Source organism: Sapajus apella, unplaced genomic scaffold, assembly GCF_009761245.1.
Source record: "Sapajus apella isolate SASKATOON/1434 unplaced genomic scaffold, GSC_monkey_1.0 scaffold68, whole genome shotgun sequence".
Taxonomy (NCBI): Eukaryota; Metazoa; Chordata; class Mammalia; order Primates; family Cebidae; genus Sapajus; species Sapajus apella.
The window spans coordinates 1,213,560-1,229,403 of NW_022437008.1; the positions used below are offsets into that span (position 1 = coordinate 1,213,560).

General features: G+C 48.9%; 1 protein-coding gene across 1 annotated transcript in view; it reads left to right on the plus strand.

The window, feature by feature from the left end:
• The first annotated feature begins 10,149 nt into the window (after positions 1-10,149).
• Positions 10,150-15,844, plus strand: part of LOC116530597 (cytochrome P450 2A13) — an 8,610-nt gene continuing 2,915 nt past the window's right edge. The window contains exons 1-5 of the mRNA XM_032248706.1: positions 10,150-10,869; positions 11,165-11,327; positions 12,236-12,385; positions 12,625-12,785; positions 13,957-14,133. Of these exons, the coding sequence (XP_032104597.1) occupies positions 10,690-10,869; positions 11,165-11,327; positions 12,236-12,385; positions 12,625-12,785; positions 13,957-14,133 (831 nt within the window). The 5' untranslated portion in view covers positions 10,150-10,689. The remainder of the gene's footprint in view (positions 10,870-11,164; positions 11,328-12,235; positions 12,386-12,624; positions 12,786-13,956; positions 14,134-15,844) is intronic.

Sequence of the window (15,844 nt, forward strand, 5' to 3'; positions counted from 1 at the left end):
ACTCATAGGACCACACCTGTGTATGTATGCTGAATTTTCTCCTTAAGCAGCTTCCTTCTTCCCGGGACAGGGGCTTCATCAAGGCTCAATGCAGAAAATGCAGGGGCACAGTGAACCGGGCAGAAGAACTGATTATTAAATGTTCGATAATTATGTGAGCTGATTACAGTGATTATTAAATTATGCAAACTTTTTTTTGAGACAGAGTTTTGCTCTTGTTGCCTGGGCTGGAGTGCAATGGTGCAATCTCGGCTCATTGCAACCTCCACCTTCCAATCGTTCAAATGATTCTCCTGCCTCAGGCTCTCAAGCAGCATGCACCACCACACCTGGGTGATTTTGTATTTTTAGTAGAGATGGGGTTTCTCCATGTTGGTCAGGTTGGTCTTGAACTCCTGACCTCAGGTGATCCGCCCACCTCGGCCTCCCAAAGTGCTGGGATTACAGGCGTGAGCCACCGTGCCTGGCCAAGTTATACAAACTTAAAATGGAATATATTACATTTTTAAAAGAAGGTAATGAATGCTCAAGGCTCATCACATCCTAATTATTTTACTGTATTTTACCATTACCTGTGCTATGAAGATTGTTGATGTCTATTTGTGTCTGTAAAGTGAAAATACTCTATGATGGTACGTTTTTCTGCATCTCTTCCCAACTCCATTTTCAGTGACACCACCTTGGCTGGTTGTTTGAAATTGACCATAGTGAATGCATTCATTGCACAGAAATCAGAAAACTCTACAAATCGGGTCTTTTTTCCCTAAGAACCTGTAGATAAACATTTAGCAGCATGCCCCTGTGGGTATATTTCCAAATCTGAATATCTGGGCTTGGGACGATGCCAGCAGGTGGCCCAAGGGAGAGTGGGGGAAGTTTTTCAGGAACTCACTGATAACAAGCAGAATTCCACGTGGGGTGGGATCCCTGTGGAAGTCTCCACCTCCCTTTGAGCAAAGGAGATGGAAATGAAAGCTAGGTTGGGGTTCAGCTGGCTGTAGTGTTCATATCTCAGATAATGGCATGCAGGGAGCACTCTATGACTTTGGAGACTGACAGACATGAAGACCACAGAAAAGTAAGCCTCCTTCTGTGAGCCCTTTTTCAATCTGTATTTGGGGGATGATAACAACAGTACCTTCTGTGTAGTGTTGTTTGGGGTGGATGATGATGTGCATGGAAAGCCCTTAGCACAGACCTTGGCACATGCTCAACCAGTGGAAGGCGTTTAGCATGATTAAATGGTTGCAAAATGGCATGGTCCTAAAAGTCCCTGAAAATGAGGCCTTGGACACTATCCGTGCCTCAGTTTCCCCATCTAGAAAATGGGACAAATGATTGTATTGATCTTCTGAGGTATTGGGACAATTCAATGAATTATGACACAGAGCAAGCATTTAATAAGTATTTGTTAATATGAAAATTAGAGTTTGCATCCCAGAGATAAACCCTACTTAATTGTGATGGACTAGCTTTTTTAACGTGCTGCTGGGTTCAGTTTCTAGTATTTTGTTGAGGATTTTGGCATCTACGTTCATCAAGGATATTGGCCTGGAGTTTTCTTTTTTGATGTGTCTCTGCCAGGTTTGGGTATCAGAATGGTGCTGGCCTCATAGAATGAGCTGGGGGTGAGTCCTTCCTCCTCATTTTTTTGGAATAGTTTCAGTAGAAATGGTACTACCTCTTCCTTAGACATCTGGTCGAAGACAGCTGTGAATTCCTCTGGTCGTGGGCTTTTTCTGGTTGGTAGGATTTTATTACTGATTCCATTTCACAACTTGTTATTGCTCTGTTTAGGGATTTAATTTCTCTCTTGTTCAAACTTGGGAGGTTGTATAGAATTTCCAGGAATTTATCCATTTCTTCTAGGTTTTCTAGCTTGTGTACATAGAGATGTTCACAGTAGTCTCTGTGAATTTTTTTTGTATTTCAGTGCGTTCCATGGTGACATTCCCTTTGTCATTATGGTTGTGTTTATTTGGATCTTCTCTCATTTTTCTTTATTATTCTAGCTAGCAATCTATCTTATTTATTCTTTCAAGTAACCAATTGCTGGACTTACTGATCTTTTGTTCAAACACTGTGGAAAGGAGCGTGATGATTCCTCAAAGAACTAAAAATGGAACTACCGTTCAACCCAGCAATCCTACTATTAGGTATATACGAAAAGGAATATAAATCATTCTACCATAAAGACACACGCATGTGTATGTTCACTGCAGCACTATTCACAATAGCAAATATGTGAAATCAACCTAAATGCCCATCAGTGGTGGACTGGATAAAGAAAATGTTGTACATAGATACCATGGAATACTGTGCAGCCACACAAAAGAACAAGATCATGTCTTTTGCAGGAACATGGATGAAGCTGGAGACTGTTATCCTTAGCAAACTAAGGCAGGAATAGAAAACTAAATACTACATGTTCTCACTTAAAAGTGGTAGCTGAATGATGAGAACACATGAACACATAGAGAGGAACGAACAACAGACCCTGGGGCCTACCTGAGGGTGGAGGGTGGGAGAAAGAAGATCAGGAAAAATAACTAGTGGGCACTAGGCTTAATACCTTGGTGATGAATTGATCTGTACAAATGAACCCCTGTGACATGAGTTTACCTGTATAGCAAACCTGCATATGTAGCCCTGAACTTAAAATAGACCAGGTGCGGTGGCTCATGCCTGTAATCCCAGCACTTTGGGAGGCCAAGGCAGGTGGATCACCTGAAGTCAGGAGTTCAAGATTAGCCTGACCAACATGGAGAAACCCTGTCTCTACTAAAAATACAAAATTAGCTGGGCATGGTGCGGCATGCCTGTGATCCCAGCTACTCAGGAGACCGAGGCAGAAGAATTGCTTGAACCCAGAAGGTGGAGGAGTTCAGGCAACATGGCGAAACCCTGTCTCTACAGGAAATACAAAAATTAGCTGGGAGTGGTGGCACTCACTTGTCTTACCTACTTAGGAGGCTGAGGTGAAAAGATTGCTTTAGCCCAGGGTGAGGCTGCAGTGAGCCTAGATTGTGCCGTTGCACTCCAGCCTGGGCAACAAGAGCAAAACTCCGCCTCAAAATAAATAAAATAAAATAAAATAACATTCCATAAAATGTTTGAAACAGAAAACATGTTCATTCACTGGCAGCTTCACCAGGAAAAAAAAAAAAAAAAGAAAAAAAGAAAAAGAAAGGAAGAAAACATGTTTACATATACAATAGAATATTCTTCTTTTTTTTTTTTTTTTGAGATATAGTCTCATTCTGTCACCCAGGCTGGAGTGCAATGGCGTGATCCCGGCTCACTACAACCTCCACCCTCTGGGTTCAAGTGATTCTCCTGCCTCGGCTTCCCAAGTAGCCGGGATTACAGGTTCGCCTGGCTAATTTTTGTATTTTTAGTAGAGACAGGGTTTCACCATCTTGGCCAGACCGGTGTTGAACTTCTGACCTCGTGATCCACCTGCCTCGGCCTCTCAAAGTGCTGAGATTACAGGTGTGAGCCACCGTGCCCAGCCACAATGGAATATTATTCAGCCATTAAAAAAAAAAAAGAAATCCTGTCATCTGCAGGAACATAGGTGGACCTGGAGGACATTATATTAAGTGAAATAAGCCAAGCACATAAAGACAAATGTCACATATTCTCACTCATAATGGGAGTTAAAAAACTGATCTCATGAAAGGAGAAAGTAGAACGTTGGTTAGTAGAAGCTGTAATCCCTAGCAGGCTTCGACAGGGAAGCCAGTGCTTCCAGTCAGGAGGTGGCACCACATGTCTGCAAGATGAAATGTCTCCTGGGGACAAACATGCTCCTCTCACCAGGCACATGAGCTTTCTGCTTGTCACACTGAGAATCAAACATTGTACAGCCTTCAGAAGTACATTCTACTCAGATTTTAGGACAGTATGATCCCCCTATTTTTGCGATTTCCCCCATATTTGGTTTGCATTTGGGTTGCTGCTGGGAGAACCAAACCTCTGGCAGCTTCTTGGTCCCTTCAAAAAACACGTTCAGCTTCAGCCACGCACCGTGGCTCATGTCTGTAATCCCATCACTTTGGGAGGTCGAGGTGGGTGGATCACCTGAGGTCAGGAGTTTGTGATCAGCCTGGTCAACATGGCAAAACCTCATCTCTACTAAAAACACAAAAATTAGCTGGGAGTGGTGGCGCGTGCCTGGAAATACAGTGCAGTCACTAGTCATCCACTGCTTCTTTATCAGAGAGGGCAGAACCAGCGCTAGCTAACATCACCGGACATACTGGGTAAGCCCATCTTGACCATTTTTAAGTGTGCAGTTCAGTAGTGTTGAACGCATTTCATCTTGAAAACCTAAAACCCATTAAATGCCAACTCCTCATTCCCCCTGCCCTTGGAAAATCATTATTCTGCTTTCCAGCTCTATGGATTGGGCGACTCTAGGTACCTCACATAAGTGGATTCATAGGCTGGGCACGCCTGTAATCTCAGCACTTTGGGAGGCTGAAGCGGGGAATCATAAGGTCAGGAGATCGAGACCATCCTGGCCAACATGGTGAAACCCCATCTCTACTAAAATACAAAAAAATTAGCAGGACGTGGTGGTGCGTGCCTGTAGTCCCAGCTACTGGGGAGGCTGAGGCAGGGGAATCTCTTGAACCTGGGAGGTGGAGGTTGCAGTAAGCTAAGATGTCATTGCACTCCAGCTTGGGCGACAGAGGGAGACTCAGTCTAAATAAATAAATAAATAAGTGGATTCATGCAGTAGTCTTCCTTTTGTGGCTGATTATTTAACTTACTATAACATCCTCACGGTTCATCCATGTTGTAGCATATATCAAAATTTCTTTCATTTTAAGGCTAATATTTCCATTCTATGTATGTACCAAATTTTATACAGTCATCTGCTGATCGCACTTGGGTGGCTTCCACCTTTTGGCTACTGCAAACGCTGCTTCTATGAACATGGGTGTACAAAGATCTCTTTAAAACCCTGCTTTTGGCTGGGCACGGTGGCTCACGCCTATAATCCCAGCACTTTGGGAGTCCGAGGCGGGTGGATCACGAGGTGAGATCAAGACCATCCTGGTCAACATCGTGAAACCCCGTCTCTACTAAAAATACAAAAAATTAGCTGGGCATGGTGGTGCGTGCCTGTAATCCCAGCCACTCAGGAGGCTGAGGCAGGAGAATTGCCTGAACCCAGGAGGCGGAGGTTGCGGTGAGCGGAGATCGCGCCATTGCACTCCAGCCTGGGTAACATGAGTGAAACTCCGTCTCAAAAAAAAAAAAAAAAAAGTTGTTTGGGCATGGGGCTCATACCTGTAATCCCAACACTTTGGGAGGCCAAGGCGGGCAGATCACATGACGTCAGGAGTTCAAGACCAGCCTGACCAAAACGGCGAAACTGCGTCTCTGCAAAATTACAAAAATTAACCGCGCATGATGACAGATGACTGTAATTCCAGCTACTCAGGAGGCTGAGGCAAGAGAATCGCTTGAACCCGGGAAGTGGAAGTTGCAGTGGGCCGAGATCACACCATTGCACTCCAGCCTGGGTGACAAGGCAAGACTCTGTCTCAAAAAAAAAAAAAAAAAAAAAAAAAAAAAAAAGCTGAAAGTTGTTCATCCCGGTCATCGATTCAACTTCTTTCCCATCTCTCAACTCTTAAAAGTCCTGCCATTTATCTGGTAGGAAGGAACTTCATGGCCATGGATATGAGCTGTCCAAACACTCAGAAAAAAAGAATCTTGACTTTCTTCTCTTCTTTGACCTTCTTCACTCTATTTCAGTCAACATTACCACAGCCCCACCCTAATCCTTTTCATCACTCTGAAATGTGAAACAGAAACATTTCACTCTCCACCCACAACCACCAGTACCCCAACTGCCCCACTGCCTCACTGCCAATGGCCTGAGGCAGATACCGGCCACGGTCTTTGGTTAAGTTTCCAAAGAGTGCAAAAACTGTAGAAGATCAAGTCTCTCTCCTATCAAAAGGTGATTTTTCTAACATTTTGAAATCTTTTGTTACATGTTTACACGGAAGTATTTTAAGAAACACAAGAGATTACAAGCAATTTGTCTAATGTTTCATAAAGAATAATAGGTGGGGGCCTGGCAGTCCAAAGTGGTGGTAACAGCATGAAATTGACAGTCACAGCCAGGCGTGGTGGCTCATGCCTGTAATCCCAGCACTTTGGGAGGTCAAGGTAGGCGGACCACCTGAGGTCAGGAGTTTGAGACCAGCCTGACCAACATAGTGAAACCCCGTCTCTACTAAAAATACAAAAATTAGCTGGGCATGGTGGTGGGCACCTGTAATCCTAGCTAACTGGGAGGCTGAGGCTGGAGAATCAGTTGAACCCAGGAGGAAGAAGTTGCAGTGAGCTGAGATTGTGCCATTGCACTCCAACCTGGGCAACAAGAGCAAAAGAGCAAAGCTCCATCTCAAAGAAAAAGGAAGGAAGCAAGGAAGGAAGGAAAAGAGAGAGAGAAAAGGAAAAAAGAGAAAAAGAGAAGAAAAAGAGAGAAAGAGAAAGAAAGAAATAAAAAAAGAGAGAGGGAGAGAAAAGAAAATTACAGTCACACAAGCCCATACTAAGACCCTCACTAGCTGGGGAATGCAAAAGCAAGTCACTTAAGACAGACTTTGGGGGCCTTACCTAACTCATTTGCAACATAGAAATGATAAAGCCACCCTCACAGTCTTGCAATGAGGAGTTTAACTACGATTATGCTCATAAAAGGCTTCCCACAGTTCTGGGTTTTTTCAAGCAGATAAATGGAGCTGGGCTAGGGTTGTTTTAAACCAAACACAGACGGGCACAGGAAAATATCAGATGTTCATGTGTACACAACATGGCCCACAAACCTGCATGCAGACATCAGAATGCACACATGAAAGCATCCACAGGTTTATATGCAGTCACTGAGCTGTGAATGTGTGCACACAAATATGAATATGCAGCACACATCTTGTTTTACACAGAGATGCACATTGTGGACATCCCCTAAATCATGTGTGCCCACATGCTATATGCAGAGACAAGCATTGGCAAGCATTGAGAAACAGTGGCACACCCTGTCAGGCATACACACACATGTGCATGTGCAGACATATGGTGGAATGGATACCCACAAAGCACCCCTGCTGCACACATGAATTCATGTACCAGCATGAACATACAGAAACACACATGTACATGGACACTATAAGCGTGCACCCAGAATGACACACAGACAGCCGTAGAAACGAGGATAAACACAGCAGAGGCATCCAGGAGAACCCACTGGACAAAATGGCACAAAATACATAGATACAGGAGTACATGGGGTGACGGAGGGGAACACTGACTTGCTGGGAAGGAGAAAGAGAAAGAAAGATGGGATCCGAGACAAGGGTAGACAGACAGGTGGGCAAAGTCCTACGCAGGGCTCCAGGGCCATCCTGAACAACCAGAGGGTCTAACGCTGGCGTGTCCTGCAGATGCTGCCCAACTCAGCACCACGTCCAGGAGGCCATGAAGGATTCATTTCCTATTCACAGCTCCACGGGGTAAAGCTTAGCTGTGCTGAGGAAGGGTTGGGGAAAGAGGTTCCCGAAGACTCGGTCCCTTTCCTCCTTCCCAAAGGAAAGGATTTGGGAGCTTTTGACTAGAGAATGTAAAAGCAAAGAAGGTGCTTAGAGAACATCTCATCCATCCTCATCCTACAGATTAAAAAGAACTACGAATAGTCACTGAGCGCTTACTGCCATGTACCTCAACTGCATTAACACATACACTTCTCCCATAAATAGCTGAAGAGGTAGGAGCCGTTCTTGGTTCCCTAAGCCTCAGAGAGATGAAGTCAGCTGTTCAAGGCCACAAAACAAAGAAGGGATAAGGTTAGGATTCCAATCCATGCCTCAATCACTGTACCATCCATCCAGAAAGGGAAACTGAGGCCTAGCAAAGGAAAGGAAACTTTCTGGGTTCGCCGCTAACTCACTCTGAAAACCTGTCCCTCCTCCCAGAAACTCACAAGTCCCTGCCACGTGTTTTCAGACCCTATATTGATTATGGCTAAAATCGACTGACCTCTATGTCCCCAAACACTAGAATTTTCCCAACCTGAGTCTCCCCAACCCCTCCCTGCCCAGGTCATGGCAGCCTGTCCAAACACTCTGTGCCCTCCCTATTGCTAACCTCACTGAGAAACAAACTCCCCAGATTTCTATCTGCCACCTTTTTAAGAAACAAGAAGGAAAGGTGGGGCCCGGGCTTGCGGCCAGCCCAGGTGCAGGCTGTTGATCAGGATTAGAGGGATTGCTATCTGCCAAGCCAGCGCTAATACTCCTTTCCACCTGCCCCCTCCAAAATCAACAAACAGCTGTCCTCTCTCTGCTTTGTTCTCTGCCCTTTGTTCCCTCTACACGGGTCTCAGAAGCTCAGCAGCCTAGAACACTGTGAGCAAAGAAGGTGCTTAGGGAACATCTCATCCATCCTCATCCTACAGATTAAAAAGAACTACTAATATTCATTAAACACTTACTGCCATGTACCTCATCTGCATTAACACATATACTTCTACCCTAAATGGTCCTGGGGGTTCCAACCTTACCCACCTCCACTTGTCCAAAGTTGGTGACCCAGAGGAGAGGTGCAACCCTGGAATGGTCCAACCACCAGAGCCTGCCCAGTGCCCATCTGGGGACCCTCCCGGGGTCTGGCTGAGTCTCATCTCAGTGCCACACAGGACCAGTCTTAGCACCTGCCTAATGCCCATGTCAGAGCCCACTGGGACCAACCTCAGACCGTATATGGTGCCACTCTGATGCCCTCCTGAAGCAGGACACTCTTATTCCCTCAGTGACACCTAACACAACACACAGAAGCCTCTTGGCACCAGACACGACTTTAGTATTCTCCTGGTGTCAAGTTCAGTGCCACCTTGTTGCCATCCTCGCATATACCCAGGTGCAATCCCAAAGCCACACAATGCCTCTCCCTCCCTGGCCCTACCTGAGGCTGATATCAGAACCGCCAGTGTCATCCCTGTGTCCACTGCTGACGCCAATCTCAGCACCCACCTCCTGCTAAGCCTGGCCCGCACTTGACTCCCAGGGTGATCTAGGCCAGTCATTGTAGGGGGACAAGGACAGAGTTCAAATCCCGACTCCCTCACTTACTCCCTGTGTGACCTCACTCAGGAGGCTTTATGGAGTCTAGATCTGCTCATCTTCAAAATGAGAATGATGATGAGCCAACCGCATTGTTACAAAGATTCGACCAGATCGCACACACCTAGACTTAATCTTCCCATATAGGGCAGGGCTCACCACAGGGCAACTGTCCTGTTTACTAAGGACAGTTAGTTAAGAATTTCCCTGAGGGAAGGACAGCAGGCTACTCATCCCTTCTCCACTCCCACCCACCCCAGAGTCTGCCTCTGTGCCTAACACTGGGGATTACCCCAATCTCTTGCGCTGTTGTTCCCTCCTCCTGGTGAGAGCAGTAGCCCCTGACCCTAAAGGAGACTGAAGTCACCCTCAAATGTGACCTTCTCTTCCCAAACACTACCTTTCCACTGGGAAGGAAACCAAACACAGAAAGGGGTTAAGGACGCAGAGCAGGACAGACAGGAGTTCAGGGCCACTCGCGTGAGTCCCCTGCCCACTTTCTGTTTTCTGTCCTCCGTAGACCCTGATATAAAATGAGAAACATAACTAACAGCGACAACAACAATAATGGGAATGATACAGTCAGTCTAGGGGTTTCCCTAAGGATCTGGGTTGGAAACCAGTGGAGGTCCTTGTAAATTACAATTCTTGGGACACTTGAGATCTTTCCACCTTTTGGGGGTTATTACTATTTCTCCAGACCTGGCCAGTCCCTCTGCCAACGGAAAACACGAGGTACTCTTCTCCAGGTGTGCGGAAAGATCCCCTGAAATATGGCTCTGGGCTTCCACCTCTTTCCCAACCAGAGATGGGCAGTGGAGGTTCTATGGCACCCATCCTGGCCTCCCTTTGAGGTGCCAAGGAGGATTCTGGGCATCAAGAGACAGCTCTGGGTCAAAACAAAATCAGGTCAGCCCCTGGGTCTGGCACTGGGCTGCTGCACTCTCTGGGAGGAAACTGCCGGGCGTGCTACACACTCCTCCTCCCAGAAACTCCACACCTACGGCCCTGGGTCTTCCTTACCCCAAGATTCTCAAGTCCATAGGCCCGGAATCTCCCCTCCTGGGACGCTTAGCCCTGCATCGTCCTCACTAGAAGACCCCCAAACTCACAGCCACACTTCCATCTCACCCTCATAAAAGCCTGACCTTTGCATTCCTCGCCTCTGGAGCCCCAAATCCACAACTTTGGGGTGCATTCTCTCAGAACCCACATCCAAAGCACAGGTGCTCGCTGTGCACATATTACAAACTCCTCAGTTCTCCAGTTTATCTGTTGCTCCCTCCTAAAGCCACAGCCCTGGGGCACCCCTCCTGAGGCACCACGGCTTGTCCCCTCTCTGTTCAGCTGCCCTGGGGTCCCCCTCCTCCTCCCTTGCTGGCTGTGTCCCAAGCTAGGCGGGGTGCATGGTGGGGGTGTTGTTTTCCTTCATTTTATGGGAGGTGAAATGAAGTGATTATATAACCAACCAAAGTCCGCTCCTCTTTTTCAGGCAGTATAAAGGCAAACCTCCCCAGCTGGTACCATCTAGAATCCCACCGCCACCATGCTGGCCTCAGGGCTGCTTCTGGTGGCCTTGCTGGCCTGCCTGACTGTGATGGTCTTGATGTCTGTCTGGCAGCAGAGGAAGAGCAAGGGGAAGCTGCCTCCGGGACCCACCCCACTGCCCTTCATTGGAAACTATCTGCAGCTGAATACAGAGCAGATGTACAACTCCCTCATGAAGGTGTCCCAAGGCAGGGAGATGGGTGGCACGGGGTGGGGGCTGCCCAGCTGGCTGGGGCTTTGTGGTGGGGGATTGACCAGAGTCTTAACCAGAGTGGTTACCAGGAGATGAAGGTGGACCAGCGTCTTAGGAAAGGAGAGCTTTTGAGGTTCAGCATCAGGGTCCTAGCCGGGAAAGATGGGGTCTTAGGATGTCCAGTCCCTTGGCTGTGAGAATCTGCGGAGAAGCAACCCATTGCTGGGTCCATTCAGAGTGGGGGTTGCTCCCTCTCACCACTCCCACCCGCCTCCGTCAGATCAGTGAGCGCTATGGCCCTGTGTTCACCATTCACCTGGGGTCCCGGCGGGTCGTGGTGCTGTGCGGATACGATGCCGTCAAGGAGGCTCTGCTGGACCAGGCTGAGGAGTTCAGCGGGCGAGGCAAGCAGGCCACCTTCGACTGGCTCTTCAAAGGCTATGGTGAGGGGGTGCCAGAGGGGGAAGTGGCCAGGAAGACGCGATGGCCTCAGTGTCCCCAGCCTTCTCCCTGACTCTCCTGCCCACTAGAGGCTGCAGCAGAGCCCCCCGTCAGGCCTTCTCTCCCCATCTCCATTCACTGCAGCCTCTCCCTGTGTGTCCCTCTCACCTGTCTCCAGCGTCCCTGTCCAGATTTCTCCCTGCCTCTGTCACTGGAGTCTCCTCTTTCCCCTCTGTCTCCATATCTGAGGACATCCTGGGTTTCTGTTTTTCAACCCTGGTCCACGTTGCATTTGTCTTTTTGTCGCTTTCAGCTTCTGTGCTTCTCCACATTTCTCTTCTCTCCCCTCCCCTCTCCTCCTCCTTCCTCTGCCTTAGGACTTCCCGGTGTTCCTACTGCCACAGCTCCAGCCTCCATCTCCTGGTAACAGTCTCTCCTCCCAGACCCTCTCTGATTCTGTCTCTGTATTTTTCTCTCTTCTCCAGCTCAGCTTAAGGATCTTTCACCATTTTTATTTCCTCCTCTCAGATCTCCTCACATCTCACTCCCTCTTCCTCCATCCTCCCTCCATCTCTCTCTCTCTCTCCCCATTTCCTTCCCTTCCTCCATGGAGTGTCCCCGCATCCCTCTGTTTCTCTGTGCAGCTGTCTGTCTGGCCTGTTTCTCTTCTGATTCTCTCATTCTTCCTACCTGTTCTCTCTCTCTCTCTCCCTCCCCCCCATCCTTCCCTCCCTCTCCTCTGTCTCCTGTTTCTCTGAGTTTGCAGCTCCCCTGCACGCTCACTCTGAATCCATCTCTCTCCCACCCCACTCCCTCTCTGCTCCACCCTTGGGGACCCCTTTGGAGCTGGTCTGTGCCTGCCCCCCCACCGCCCCCGACCTCTCCTCCACCCCTGCGATCACCTCCCCAGGCGTGGCGTTCAGCAACGGGGAGCGCGCCAAGCAGCTCCGGCGCTTCTCCATCACCACCCTGCGGGACTTCGGGGTGGGCAAGCGCGGCATCGAGGAGCGCATCCAGGAGGAGGCGGGCTTCCTCACCGAGGTCCTCCGGGGCACGTGCGGTGAGCAGGAGACCCCTAGTGCGGGGGCGGGAGAAGGAAAACGCCCAGGGCGAAGGACCCGCGCGCGGGCTCTGCCTGGATATGGGGACTTGGTGGGGAAAGGCGCCCGCGCTCCCAGCTCTGGAGTCTGGCGCTGGGAATTTGGCTCACCAGGGCCGTGCCTCCCGGAGTTCTCAGAATCGCCATCAGAACTCTGAGTTGACTCTCTCCCCAACCCTCTTCCCCCGCCACACCCGCAGGCGCCAATATCGATCCCACCTTCTTCCTGAGCCGCACGGTCTCCAATGTCATCAGCTCTATCGTCTTTGGGGACCGCTTTGACTATGAGGACAAAGAGTTCCTGTCACTGCTACGCATGATGCTGGGAAGCTTCCAGTTCACGGCCACCTCCATGGGGCAGGTAACCGGCTGCAGCACCCCCCCCCCCCCCCCGTGACTTTCCTACCACACCCTGCTAACTGCTCCCCTCCATGGGGACAGGTGCCTCAAACTCCCACACCCCTCCAGTGTCCCCTCAAAATCAGTCCCCAATATTGAACAATTGGACAGTTGCACCAGAACCCAAGATGGGTGCCCAACACCCAGTCTCCAAGGACACCTGGATATCTCAACAGATGCTCCCCAAAACAGAGCCCGCTGGCAGGAAGCATGCCTTCAGCTCAGCTCTCTCACCTGGGCACGTGTTCCCGTTCCCAGCTTATGGTCATTTCCAACAGATGCTCCCTACCCAGTTCTTCTGAATATCTTAACACCTGGACAAGTGACCACCTCAGCCCACCTCCTGCATACCCAAACACTTGGTGCTGCAAAATCCAGCCCATCATAATCATTTCACATCTACACAAATGTCCCAAATTAGCCCACTGGGATATCTGGCCAAGCACCCTCTACTTGACCCACTTAAATACCTGAACACCTGCAGAGGCTCCCTAACCAACACCCCTAAACACATAAATATCTGGACAAATTATTCCCCAGACACCCAAATAAATGTTTCCCAACCCTTTCCAACCATACACCTTGCAGAGGTGCCCCAATGCATCCCACTTGGCTAGGTAAGCACCTGAACAGGTATCCCCTCCACTTCAACATCTCAATACCAGCCGCACTCTAATACCTGGACACCTGTACAAAAGCCCCCAATCCAGACCCAAAAAGTATCTAGACAGCTGTCTCCAGCCAAGCCCACCTGAATGCCCAAATACCTCAACAGGTGATGCTCCCTTCACACCAGCCCCACCTGAGTAGCTAAACACTTGAACAGGTGTCTTCCAACCCAACTTCACTTGAATATCTGAACACCTAGATGTGTTCTCCAATCCAGCCTCATTTGAATACCTGAAACCTGGATATATGCCTCAGTTCTTCTCATCTAAATTGCTAGATTTTGGCCCCTAACCCACAGGAAAACTTGGATATATGTTCCCACCCAACCCCACCGAAATAGCTAAACACCTGGACAGATGCCTTTAACTCAGTTCCCTCTTTGCTATGAAAAAAGTCCCATTCCCATCAGCTCCTGCCTCCTGATAGCTGCCCTTCCCTTCCCATCCTCTCTCTGCATCCCCCAGCTCTATGAGATGTTCCCTTCGGTGATGAAACACCTACCAGGCCCACAGCAACAGGCCTTTAAGGAGCTGCAAGGGCTCGAGGACTTCATAGCCAAGAAGGTGGAGCACAACCAGCGCACACTGGATCCCAGTTCCCCACGGGACTTTATCGACTCCTTTCTCATCCGCATGCGGGAGGTACACCCCAGCCGCCAGTGTAGGGAGGGAAATCAGGCTGGCAGTGGGGAGGGCAGACAACACAGGCCCATGCAAATTAGCCCCCGTCATCATAATCCTCACAATTGGCCAGGTACGGTGACTCACCCCTATAATCTCATCACTTTGGGAGGCTGAGGAGGGTGGATCACCTGAGGTCAGGAGTTTAAGACTAGCCTGGCCAACATGGTGAAACCTTGTCTCTACTAAAAATACAACAATGAGCCAGGCATAGTGGTGCGAGCCTGTAATCCCAGCTACTCAGGAGGCTAAGACAGGAGAATCGCTTGAACCCAGGAGTCAGAGGTTGCACTGCACTCCAGCCTGAGTGACAGAGTAAGACTCTGTCAAAAAAAAAAAAAAAAATCCTCACAATCCCAACTATATCAACCACCGCTGTTCCATCTCCTGAGCCCTCACCCACAGGCAGGACTTGTGCACGTGAATTAGAATCGCAAGCTCTTCTGCAGCACAACCATGTGCCAGGTACTACGTTAAGTGCTTTAAGATAGTCCCCACTGAACACTCACAACAGCTCTTCAGAGGTTCATTCATGGCCCCAATTGTACAAATGAGGAAACTGAGGCCCAGAGAGTATAAGTGTCTTGCCTGAGGTCACACAGCGAGGAAGCTGTGGTTTTCCCAAGCGCAAACCCTGGTCCCTCTGAGCCTAAAGCTGCTGTTTTTAGCCACCATGCTCTCTAATCTATCACGTCCTGGTTATCAGACGCACCTCTGTAGACAGGTGACCTGGCTTTACATGGGAGGGTCCCCACCTCCATCTGGATGTCAGTATCCCATATGGGAAGGCTTTAGGGAGTCCGAAGCTCAGCGAGAAAGGATCAAGGGAGGGGACTCCTCACAGTAAGCTTCAAGATTTTTAGGGAAGAAATAAAATGCTGTTGCTTACAATTCTGTGCTTGTCTCTCAGAAAAACTCTTTTTTTTCTGACTCTCTTCATCTTGCCATCTCTGTACTACTTTCTCCCTTTATCCTTCTCTTTCTAAATATTCCTACTATTCAAAGAGTAACAGGCTGGGCAACATCGTGAAACCCTATCTCTACAAAAAATACAAAAAAATAGCTGGGCGTGGTTGGTGCATGCCTGTGGTCCCAGCTACTCAGGAGGTTGAGGTGGGAGGATTGCTTGAGCCCGGGGGCAGGGGTTGCAGTGAGCTGAGAAGATGGCACTGCACTCCAGCCTGGGTGACAAAATGAGACCTTGTCTCAAAACCAAATTAATTATTTTTAAAAAAGTAACAGCTGAGCGTGCATGGTCATATGCATATCCAGTTCCAGCTACTCAGGAGGCTGAGGCTGGAGGCTTCCTTGAGCCCAGGAGTTCCAGTCCATCCTGTGCAACTTAGCAAGACCAAGTCTCTATAAGAAAAACTGAGCCGGGCGCGGTGGCTCAAGCCTGTAATCCCAGCACTTTGGGAGGCCAAGGCAGGTGGATCACGAGGTCAAGAGATCGAGACCATCCTGGTCAACATGGTGAAACCCCGTCTCTACTAAAAATACAAAAAATTAGCTGGGCATGGTGGCTCGTGCCTGTAATCCCAGCTACTGAGGAGGCTGAAGCAGGAGAATTGCCTGAACCCAGGAGGCAGAGGTTGCGGTGAGCCGAGATCGCGCCATTGCACTCCAGCCTGGGTAACAAGAGCGAAACTCCGTCTAAAAAAAAAAAAAAAAA